The sequence below is a fragment of the Phoca vitulina genome, unplaced genomic scaffold, assembly GCF_004348235.1.
Source record: "Phoca vitulina isolate PV1807 unplaced genomic scaffold, GSC_HSeal_1.0 scaffold74, whole genome shotgun sequence".
NCBI lineage: Eukaryota > Metazoa > Chordata > Mammalia > Carnivora > Phocidae > Phoca > Phoca vitulina.
The window spans coordinates 3105643-3117683 of NW_022589777.1; the positions used below are offsets into that span (position 1 = coordinate 3105643).

A 12041-nucleotide genomic window follows, 5' to 3' on the forward strand; every position below is an offset into this window, starting at 1 on the left:
TCTAGGTTGGACACCTAATTCAGGTACTTAATACTAGCTGCGAATCTTCAGGCAATTAACTTTGGTGCTTTTTGTCTCTATCTGTAAAAAGGAAGAGTAATACTGTTCTGGTAGGTTATGTTAAGGATTAAATAACAAAACTAATATAAAGTATTTAGTACAGTGTCAAACTCACAGGAATTCAGCAAATGGCAATTATTAATATTACCAATATTACAAGAGGCTATGGAAGTTAAAGTCAATTTACTGTATTTCAAGAGAGGTAAGATAGGGTGAGGGGAATTTCCCAAGTGTGTTTTAAGAACAAAACCTGTGGCAAAGAAATAGGATGGGAAAAACAAAAAAGGGTGAAAGGGGAATTAAGGTGGATGATACCCTTGGAGGGCAGAGAATTCTAATTTCTCTATTCTCCGCTGCTAAACCCATGTATTTCCTTTTTCAAGTAGGCTTCACGCCCAACGTGGGGCTGGAACTCACCACCCTGAGATCGAGTCGCAAGCTCTACCAACTGAGCCAGCCAGATGCCCCCTCCCACTCCCCTGTATTTTCAATAAAGAGTGAATGGAAGAATACACATTAAGCAATAAGGTTAGAGAAAAAGATGTGGGCCAAACTGTTGAAAGGGAACATTTTACATTAAAAGGAACCTTGGAGTTGGGAGTCAGGAATCCTGGGGCAGTCTTTTGACTACTGACCTGTGTTTATACTGGCTCCACAACTTAACCTGTTTGTCCTTAGCGAATTACTGATACCTTAAATCGCCTCACCTACAAATCAGGGACAACACCTACCTTACAAAATTATTCTGAGAATTAAGCACCAAGCAATTACCCAAGAGCCTGGCACTAACAAGCATTCAATAATGAAAGCGGTTGCAGCTGCTAACTTTTCCTCTGGGTCTTTCTCCATACCTGTGAAATGCTAGGTTACGCACATATTTTTTTCAATGTTCCAACAAGCACTGAAAAATTATACTAGGTTTTCCAAGGACGAAGAAAGGCCCCACCCGGCCCGCGCCACACAGGTCACCTACGCAACTGCAGTTCTGGAGTCTCCACCTGCGTCGCTGAGGCATGGAAAGCGCGATGGATGGTAGGCCATTAGAGAGACAGGGCCTAGATAGGCTGGATGTGAGACCGTGCCGAACTTCACGAACACGGCTTCTTACCATCCTCCGATTTCTCTAAGGCGAAGCCTTGAAAAAGGTTGAGGGGAAGCCGGAAGTGACGCAAGGCCATGGGGAAGTGGAAATGACGGCAGCACGCCGGAAGTTTACCCGTTTCCAAGGCAACGGCTCCACCACCCCTCCAACAGGTTGGCTGGAGTCGAGACGCTGGAAAGCAACTCCGAGGAGAGGGTACCAGCCCACGGCGGCCGCCGCCAGAACGACTCGCGGGGAGTAGTAACCGAAGACGGCGGCCGCCTCAGTAGCCATCGCGTGTGGAGGATCAACGGCCGACACGGCCAACGCGGAGGCCAGTTAAGGGAAAGAGTTAGCGAAGACCAGGACTTTAGTCCCAGCGAAGACTGGGAAAGAATCCGTGAAGACGGCGGCCACCTCTGTCGGGGCTCTACAAGAAGACTAAGTGAAGACATCGGTTTCTCCCGCAGTGACTCGAGAAGAGTCCATGAAGACCTGGGCAGTGTCTCTCGCGAGAGACTTACGGGAGATGGTGGCCGCCATCACAGCAGCTCCTGGGAGAGAGTAAGGGGAGCCCAAGGCTTCAGCAGCAGCGACGTGAATTTAAGTGAGGTCGGCAGCCACCGAACTAGTGACTGTGAGGGACTGGTCGGAGAAGACCGCGGCCTCTGCTTTAGTGATTCTTGGGAGGGTGTCAGAGAAGTCCCGGGCCCCCAACCCGGCGACTCCGGGGAGAGAGGCAGTGACTACTGCAGACGCCGCCTCAGTGGCTCTTGGGAGGAAGGGAGTGTCGATGGCGGCCACAGCCTCAGTAATTCCTGGGAGGGAGTAAGTGAAGACCGCGGCTACGCGGCCAGCGACTCCTCCGAGGTGAGCGTGAGCGTAGACGCCAGCCGCTGCCTCCGTGGCTTCTGGGAGAGAGAAAGTATAGACGAGGGTTTCCGCTGCCGGAGCTCTTGGGAGAAAACCAGGGAGGACCGGGTCCCCGGTCTTAGCGACGACGACGGCAGCCACTGCAGTGGCTCGTGGGTGACAGCAAGTGAAGATCGCCGCAGCAGCGGGGGCCTGGACTCGAGTCCTCCCCGGAGTCCGAGGGATCGCACCATGCCAGGGGTGTCCGATTCAGGCCCCTCCACCTCCTCTAGGGAGACTGCAACCCCGTGTGAGTCAGACTACTTCGCTTACCTTTGTCTCTGCCACTGTGCTTTTCTCATTTCACCCACAACAGCGTTGGCCCTTTCTGGCAGTTTCCTTTTTCAGCTGTGACTCCTAATTTCCCTTAATTGACCTATTTTAAGTGGGACCCAAAGCTGTTCATCTGTTTCTCATCCTCCTTCACTTCAGCGTTCCTCTCTTTCTTTCCACCTGCATTATTCCTGAAACTTCTTGCCCAGATTGACATAAACGCTTGTTAAATGTTACGGACTCTTGGCTTCTCTGCAGCATTTGACCCTGCGGAGATGACTTTAGACTTACCTAGTTTTCTTCCTTCCACTCTGTTGACTCTCCCTTTCCCTTAGATGACTTTTCTTCCATCCTCTCCTTAAATGCTGCCCCCCCCCCCCCCCCCGGAGACACTGCCTTCACTAGCGCTTTTTTTCTGGTCGTGTACTATGACTTAAACCCTAGTGAATTCTGCGTTACTCAATCATCCAGTAAATATTAATTGAGTGCCTACTATTTGTTGTATCTTAAGGTTATATCACTGAAGAAGACAGGCACATTCCTTACCTTCTAGGAAGAAAGATAAATACTGAGCAAAAATAACTAGTGTGATGAATATTATAAAGAGTAGTGTGCTATTGGCTTCAGTATGGGGTGACGATGGGTATCAGAAAAAACTAATACTGAGAGACACCTAACACTGAGATCTGCTGCGGACTCATATATACAGCTCCCTTCTGGAACTCTTCCTTTGGCACCTCAAGATCAACATGTGCAAAATAGGATTTTGAATCCATATGCCCTCTCTGTCCTTTGGTGTCTGCTACAGGTAACTAAGCCAGACATCCTATTGGAGTCATCCTATTTCTCCTCCTTATTTCATCCACTGTATGCATCGAAGTTCAATTCATTCTATTTCCATATTTGTTGAATCTGTCTCCTTTTCTGTTCCTACTGCCACTCTTTTAGTTGAGGGTTTCAACCTCTCTGGTGTAGACTACTGTAGCTTTCTTCTAACATGGTCTTCCTGAGTCTCCAGTCTTGCCTTTTTGCTCCCCTTCAGCAATAGGATGGGTTTTTTAGTTTTTGTTTTTTTTGTGTGTGTGTGGTTTCTTGATCACATCCTACTGTTCATGCTGTCTAGGTTGCCTTTCCCTGTCCCCATTTTACCTGGCAAACTCCTGCTAATCCTTGAAGATTCATTTTAGATCTTACCTTCCCCAGAAATCCGTTCTGTTCCCCCTTTCTTCCTATCCTGGCTGCGTTAGATGTCTTCTGTGCTTCCATAAGTTTTTATGACTATTTCTGTCATTGCTCCTACCATATTATTTTATAATTTGTATTTGTATCTTTCTGTGAGTTCTTTGAGGACAGAGACCATGTTGTCTTCATCTTTTTATCTTTATGGTAGACACCAAATTAATGTTGAGTGGATGGATGGGTGGATGAATGAATGAATTGGGATGGGGTGCAAAAAAAAAGGCGTAAAATTAGATGGAGCCAAATTATGGGCTTGCATATATTGTCATTCTGAGAGTTTGGACTTTGTTCTCTAGACCAGCAGTGGATAACCAGAAGCAGTTAGTGGAGTAGAGGCATGAAGTGATCAGGATAGTGTCTCTGTATAAAGTGGATTAGAGTGGGTAGAACATCATTTGTAGATCTTGTAGTATTAGTTTAAAGGAGAAGAATGAAGGTCTGACCTAAGGGATTAACATCATTAAACATTTATTAAGTGGCTTGGTTATTTTTGGTCCCTTCCTTGCACCCTTCCCCATATGGATATATCTTAATTGTTCTTCAAGGTCTTGCTTAAATGTTCACTCCTCCAAAGTCTTAATTTTACCTGTACTTTCTTAGTGCATCAGTCAGTTTTTTTTATTTTATCGAATTTATCCAAGTAGATTTTATTTTATTTTTTTAATTTTTTATTGTTATGTTATATCCAAGTAGATTTTAAAGTGTTGGTGGAAAGAAAATGTATTAAATCCATGTCCATTTTCCATCATATTGAAGTGGGAGAGCTAGGTTCTTGTCTCATGGAATCGAAGAATGAATCTCATAGTCAAAGGAGAGTGAGTAAAGCGGTAGAGTTTTGTTAAGCAAGGATACAGAAAAAGCTCTCGAGAGTGAGAGGGTTGCCACTGAGGGTTTTTAGTGGCTATCTTTTATTGAGAACTGACTGGGAAACTTGTGGCCTTGGGATTCTTGTGCCATCTTGGTTTGAGCAAGGACTATTGATAACACCCTTAATGACTTAATTTTTTGAGGTTTGGTCATTTTCTGTGATACACTGTAGCCGCCAAAGAAGAATACTCCCAAGCATCCGAAGCCAGGTGGTCTTTTCTTATATCCTGTTCACTCTGTCTTAGCGCTTCTGCCTGCCAGGAATAGTCTCAGAGCCTAGCCAGGAGCCCCCAGTCTTTCCCTGCCTATACCTTAACCCTTTCCTTGTTCAATAATATCAAAGTGCTTGGCACATGGTAGATGCTCAGAAAGGATTTTTGAATAAAATGTGCAGCATTTTGTTAAGGGGTGGTGTAAGATATGATTCCAGCCCTCAAGAAATTAACATTTGAGTTGTGGAGAAAGGAGATATACATAGATAAGTAGTAGTACAGATTGCATAGATTATCTACCAGAAATGTTGGTGAGTTCTTTCGAAAACAATTTGAGGTCAGGAATCGTGTCTTTTTGTTTAGGAAATGCTTTGATTAAACTCTCTTCTTTCTCCTCCAACAACTGTTTGTTCATGCTTAGATACCTTTGTTCCTTCTGGCTTCAGGTACACATTAAAATATTTCACAGTCACAATGTAGTCTCGATGTTTGGAACATTAAATTATAAAATATAAGACCACTGGGTGTATGAAGTAAACATGTGACCTGCCATTCCTTTCTTAGTGTAGTACATATGAGAAGGATAAGAAAAATAGATTGATAGAATATATCAGCCTATGTGAGATAAGGCTCTGGTAAAATCACTGGAGAGTAGGTCTCTCTTAAGGAGAATGCACTGGGTATATTTCAAAATGGTTACTTTCCCCCTTTCCCTGACAAAGACATGAAGCGATTCTTTTTGACTTTTCACAGTGATAACCTGGTGGGATTTACCCTGGTGGGACAAAAATCTATGAAAATGTGGGGGCCTTCTAAGACTGTGGCCCCAAAGAGTTCTCACTCATAGGCTAATATTTGCCCAGCCTCTAGCAATTTGTCAAAATTACCATTTCAGTGCTTTGAAGTTTATGGCTCCAGTGGCTTTGGCTCCAGGTAAGCTGAACTTGTTTGTGTTTTTCTGTATTTGTGTGTCTCTCCAGACTCAGGGAGGCAATTGGCCCTGAGACCTTGGTTCTCTGATGAGTCCAAGAAAAGTTGTTGATTTTCTGTTTGTTCAGCTTTTCCTCTACCTATGGGAGTGATAACTTCGGTGCTCTTTATGTGTTAGAGCTGAAATGGAAGTCTGATTGAGATGTTAATCACAAACATCTTTGTGGTAAATTGTTTGGAAAATCAAAGTGATTTTGTGCTTTCTGTTGAATCGTTGCTTTAATCTTTTTTTTTTTTTTTTAAGTTTTGTAATATATGTTAAGCAATTTGATTTTCAATAGGTGCCCGGAAGAAGGTGCATTTTGGTAACATACATGATGCAGTACGGGCTGGAGATGTAAAGCAGCTTTCAGATATAATAGAACGAGGAGTCTGCATTAATGAAGTTGACATTCTCCATAAATTTACCCCTTTACATTGGGCAGCACATTCTGGAAGTTTGGAGGTAAGAAGCTATATAAATTATTAAACTGAAGTAAGTTTACAACTGTTAGCAGTTTTGAAAATTTAGCAAACAGGACTGAGACTTTATGCTAGGCACTGGAAATACTTTTCATTTCATTGTAATACTTGTTGTTCTGGTTACTATGCCTTTGTAACAAATTATCCCAAAAGGTAGTGGCATAAAGTGACCATTTGTGCTCAGGAGTAAATTAGGAATTTGGATCTCAGAGACAGCTTGTCCCTGTTTCGTGATGTGTGGGGCTTCAGCTGGAAGATTTAAATGCTGGGTCTGGAATCTTCTGAAGGCTTGTTCATGCAGATGTCTGGTGGAAGATGCTGGCTCTACGTTGGCCACCTTAATTCCTCTCCATGTGGGTTTTTATGTGAGGTCTCTCCACCTGGGCTCGTTTGTGATTCCTCACAATGTGGTGACTGAGTTCCAAAGGCAAGCAGAGAGGGTAATTTGTAGAGGGTAACATATGACTATCTAGCTCTGTCAATCCTAACCTTTTTCCTAGAGTTGCATGTGAAGTCCCTTAGCACCCCTCTCAGGTGCCATTCCTCTCCTTCCAACTCCAGAGATAAAACTACGACCCTGAATATGGTGTTTAATATTCCCATCTATACTTTATGTTGTTATCACATATGGTTATAGCGTTGTTTTTAATGACATTTTATGTAAATGACATCATTCTGTGTATCATCTTGTAGCTTGCTTTTTGTGTTCAGCAATGTGTTTTTGAGCCTTAACTATGTGGTTACATCTATGTACTCCATTTCTTTCAGACATGTTCCAATAACGTCTTCTTAGATTAATATCAGAATTTATCCACTTTTTGATTGATGGCTGTTTAGTGGGTTTCAATTTTTAGCTAGTACAGGTAGTGCTTAGTGAATATTTTTTTTTTAAAGATTTTATTTATTTTTTGACAGAGAAAGACAGTGAGAGAGAGAACACAAACAGGGGGAGTGGGAGACGGAGAAGCATGCTTCCCGCTGAGCAGGGAGCCTGATGTGGGGCTCGATCCCAGGACTCTGGGATCACGACCTGAGCAGACGCTTAATGACTGAGCCACCCAGGCGCCCCCTTAGTGAATATTTTTATGCAAAACTTATTCTTGGGTTGTGTGCAAAGCCACCTGAACTTTTTCCTCATGATTCGAGATTGTGTGGAGCTTATTTTCATGACTACATTTCTCCAGCCTATATAGGCTGCAGTGGGTCTGTTCACTACAAAGTCTCTTGTTGCCCCTGCCACACAGAGACTGCTTTCTATGAATATGGTTTCTCTGTGTGATTTCTTGTTTGTTTGGCCTTCTCTGCTTCTTGGAACCAAATCTGGTCCAGAGAATTATATTAAATAGCTTGAACTTTATCCTATAGGGGATAGAGTCACTACATGGACTTAAGAAAGGTTTCAAGTAACATCAGATATTAGTTTGAGAGCGATAATTTTCTACTGATAACTTCATACTCTCCACCAGTTTGTGTGCCCTGCTTGAACTGTTGTAAACAAGGATTTTTGCTTTGGCCTTTTAGTGGCTTCCTTTCACCTAGGAGAAATGTGCCTTGCCAGTTCTTTCTGAGTTTATAACCCTGGGTGGGTATTTTTTCTGTTTCCTTCCGCATCCCTTTTGGATTTACACTTTGGCAGATTTCCCATATGTTCTCTGGTTTCAGATGTCTCCTAGTTTCATCAAAGATGGGGTTTTCTTCCTGTTTATCTTGCCTTTTTTTTTTTTTTTTGATGATTTCAAAGAAAGGAAGAAGTGATCTTATTCTGCCATATTCAGAGAGGATGGGGTATCCTCTCTTTCCTGGTATCCTTTCAGCCTTTCTGATTACTCTCAGTCTTCTTTGGTTAACCTCCTCTGCCTTCTGTACAAATATAGATATTTTTTTTTCTTCTGCTAATGACCTTTTCTCTCCTACTTTATATCCTCTCTCTAGGTAGTCTTTTAGAGTTCCTTGGCTTTATCACTACTACATAATAATTCATTGATTTGCTTTCTCTCTTGAACTCTGGCTTATGTATCAGGTGCTTGATCAACAGCTCAGGCATATCTAATAGGATCTCAAATTGGTTTAAAACTAAACCAAGTATCCTTTTCCCTCCCTTTCTTAGTTTTCCAGGCTAATGACTTTGCATCATTATTGCATTGTCTCCGTTTTTTCCAGAGGCAAAACACAGTATCAACATGTGTCTGAAGGTGCACTTCATAATGCACATTGATGCAGTGAGAACTGATTACTAGATCCTTGATTTTGTTCCATCTTTGTCTCCTGAGTTTGTCCTCTCCATCCTCCTAGCCACTGCTTTAGAGCTAATTGATTTTCTTCTTTTCTGTCTCATCCATCTTTAGTTCGTATTCAGTATAAAGTTATCCCTCTAAAACTAATATCTGATGTTACTTGAAACCTTTCTTAAGTCCATGTAGTGATTCTATCCCCTATAAGTCATAATAAAGTTTAAGATATTTACTAGAAGGGACTTCTCTCTCCAACCTCATCTCCCATAATACTTGTTTTACTCTGTGGTACTGGTAACTACTGTCAGAGAGTGAGTATAAGCAGGGGGAGCAGCAGAGGGAGAGGGAGAAGCAGGCTTCCCGTGGAGCAGGGAGCCCAATGTGGAGCTCTATCCCAAGACCCTGGGATCATGACCTGAGCTGAAGGCAGACCCTTAAGTGACTGAGCCATCCAGGCATCCCTATATATTAATTTTTATTGGAGATTTTATTTTTATTTTTTTTAAAGACCGAGTCACCCAGGCGCCCATATATATATTTATATATACATATATATATATAAATTTTTTTAAATAGGTTTTTTTTTAAGATACCTTTTTTATTTATTTGTCAGAGAGAGAGAGCGCAAGCAGGGGGAGTGACAGGCAGAGGGAGAAGCAGGCTCCCTGGTGAGCAAGGAGCCCGATGTGGGACTCCATCCCAGGACCCTGGGATTATGACCTAAGCTGAAGGCAGACCCTTAAGTGACTGAGCCATCCAGGCATCCCTATATATTAATTTTTATTGGAGATTTTATTTTTATTTTTATTTTTATTTTTTTTCCTTAGGCAAAGAACTTTATTAACCTTGTTTCAAACTTTATTCCCAGGCTTCTTCAGCTTAATTAGCTGCAAAGAATGAATTGTGTATAAGCAAAAACTGTAAAGAGCTGCAGTGTCCAAGGGGCTTGGGCTTAAAAATATTAGAGATCTAGATTTTATCAGATCCATGAACAAAATTTTAAAAAGCAGTCATAATATAAAATAGCAGCTCCCAGTAACTTCTTCAAGTTTTATCTTCTTCAGAAGTTGACTCAATTCAGTTTGCTTCATTCTTGGAAGCTTCATCAAAATTCTCCGCAAGATCTGGAACTTCATCATCATCATCCTCTCTGGTAGCAAGTGGTGCTTTTCCATCCACAGATTGTTTGGGCAGAGCTTCAGCCAGTCTTCTTAAACTAGTCAGACTGTCTGCACCGAGTTGGTTTAAGATACTGGGTAGCATTTCTGTCAGCTGCTTTGTCTCAGCATGGCCTGAATGGTGAAAGTGTTCCCGGCCAGCGACGCCTGAACTTCGGGGTTGTTAAAGTGGATCACTGGTCCTTGGTTTGTGAACATATTCACTTCTTCAATACCAGAGATATTGTTTACCCCTAACTTCTTTAGGGAGAGCTACAGTTTTTTATCATCTGCTGTAGCCGTTCTATGAACCACCTTCTTCTTTTGGCAAGCAGTTCCTTTCCCACCAATGTGCACTTGTGCTTGCAGTTTGGCGAGTTTCTCCTGGTTCATGATAGTTTCTTTCATCTTGTTGGAGTGGAAATGGGACCGTGCGGGGGAATAGGGTTGGCCCTCAGGGGGTCTCGGGCGGACCAGCTGAGATTAGGTCTATTTTTATTTTTTTTTAAGATTTTATTTATTAGAGAGAGAGTGACAGAGCACAAGCGAGGGGAGGGGCAGAAGAAGAGGAAGAAGCAGACTCTCCACTGAGCAGGGAGCCCGATATCGGGCTCGATCCCAGGACCCTGAGATCATGACCTGGGCCGAAGGCAGATCCTTAACTGACTGAGCCACCCAGTAACCCCTGAAGATTTTTATTTTATTTTTTAAGTAATCTCTACACCCGACATTGGGCATGTGACTCACAACCCTTAGTCACATGCTCCACTAACTGAGCCAGCCGGGCGCCCATGTATATATATATTTTTTAATAAGTGTACTCTTTAATCCCCATCACCTATTTCAGCTACTCCCCGTCTACCTCTTCTCTGATAACCATCAGTTTGTTGTCTATAGTTAAGAGTCTGTTTCTTGGTTTGTCTCTCTCTTTTTTTCCTTTGCTCATTTGTTTTGTTTCTTAAATTCTACAAATAAAGGAGATCATATGGTATTTATCTTTCTGTGACTTATTTTTCTTTGTCTGTATTTTCTATTTGATGAGTCATTGTCATCATACTTTCCTTTAATTCTTTAAATATAAATTCTTTTAAAAATAATTTCTTTTAGTTCTCTGAAGCTATTTATAATAGCAGCTTTGAAGTCATGCTAAGTCCAACATCTGGGCCCTCTCAGGGATAGTTTCTATTGATTATTTTTTTTTTCCCCCGTGTATGGGTCACACACTCTTTGTATAATTATAATCTCATAATTTTTTAGTTTGCCTAGACATTTTGAAAACTGCACATTTTAGATTATATATTGTAGCAGCTTTGAATTCTGATCCTATTCACCCCATCCCTCCCAGATGTGTGCTTGTTGCTATGTGTTTGCTTGATTGACTTGCTTAGACTAATTGTGTGGAGTCTGTTTCCCCACAGTATGTAGTCACTACTCAGTTTTGTTTGTTTGTTTGTTTGTTTTGATTTTTAAAAATTCTTGTTACTATTTTTAAGTCTGGTTTCCTGGGGGTCACTCTTGGGTCAGTGATTGATCAGAGGTTGTGTTTATATACCTTGAGCTAGTAAGGATTCCATCTTTTGCTGAGTCTGTGTGTGGTTTGGGGAATGTTTTTCAAGTCCAAGCAGTTTACAAGTCAACTTGATTTTCCTTTTTTTTTTTTTTCCCAAATGTGTTTGCAAGGCCTTATGTTTAGCCAGGGATGTCTAGTCAATTTGGGCCCTCTTCAGTCTTTCCTGAATATAAGCAGCTTTGTACATGTACATGGCCTTGTAGATTACAAGGGATAAGTGGAATCTTAGCAAGGGCCACTTGCTGTCTCATTTCTTGGATTTTTCCATTAATTTTCTGGGTGGTCTTTAGTTTTGTTGTTTGCCTTCACCAGTGTTGTGACTTCAGGTGAGCTCTGATGTTGGCTTTCCTAGGTTTTTGGCCCCTGAGGTTGGAATTGTTTTTGACTTTGTGCCTAGGCATGGAATTTTCACTCCTTCCAGCAGGGCAGTGGAGCTGTCCAGCTGGGTAGAACTTCTGCACCGTGTAGCTCGGGGTAGGGATAGTTGTAGTTTCAGACTTTCTGCTGCAGACTCCACCTGTTCTTACTGAGATTCAGAACATTTTCTTGAGTTAATGCTTCTTATTTTGTTATGTGCCTCTGACAAATTCCCAGAGTCTTTACATGGTTGTTTTTGACAACTTTGTCTAGTTTTTTTTTTTTTTTTGGAAGATTTTATTTATTTATTTGAGAGAGAGAGTGAGCGAGTGCACGCACACATGAGTGGGAAGGGGGCAGAGGGAGAGGGACAAGCCGAATCCCTGCTGAGGGTGGAGCCTGATGTGGGGCTCTATCCCAGGACCCTGAGATCATGCATGACCTGAGCTGAAGTCAGATGCTTAACTGACTGAGCCACTGAGGTGCCCCTACTTTGTCTAGTTTCATCATTGCTTGGGAATGATTTGCCAAGTTCCTCACTTAGCCATTTCTGAAGTCTTACTGATTGATCAGCTGATTTTTTTTTTTTTAAAGATTTTATTTATTTATTTGGGAGAGAGAGAGAGAGTG

At 42.1% G+C, this 12041-nt stretch overlaps 1 protein-coding gene and 1 pseudogene across 1 annotated transcript in view; one reads left to right on the top strand and one right to left on the bottom strand.

The window, feature by feature from the left end:
- Nucleotides 1-1269: 1269 nt before the first annotated feature.
- Nucleotides 1270-12041, top strand: part of ANKRD42 (ankyrin repeat domain 42) — a 76145-nt gene continuing 65373 nt past the window's right edge. The window contains exons 1-2 of the mRNA XM_032393497.1: nucleotides 1270-2303; nucleotides 5916-6079. Of these exons, the coding sequence (XP_032249388.1) occupies nucleotides 2246-2303; nucleotides 5916-6079 (222 nt within the window). The 5' untranslated portion in view covers nucleotides 1270-2245. The remainder of the gene's footprint in view (nucleotides 2304-5915; nucleotides 6080-12041) is intronic.
- LOC116625165 lies at nucleotides 9405-9997 on the bottom strand (annotated as a pseudogene).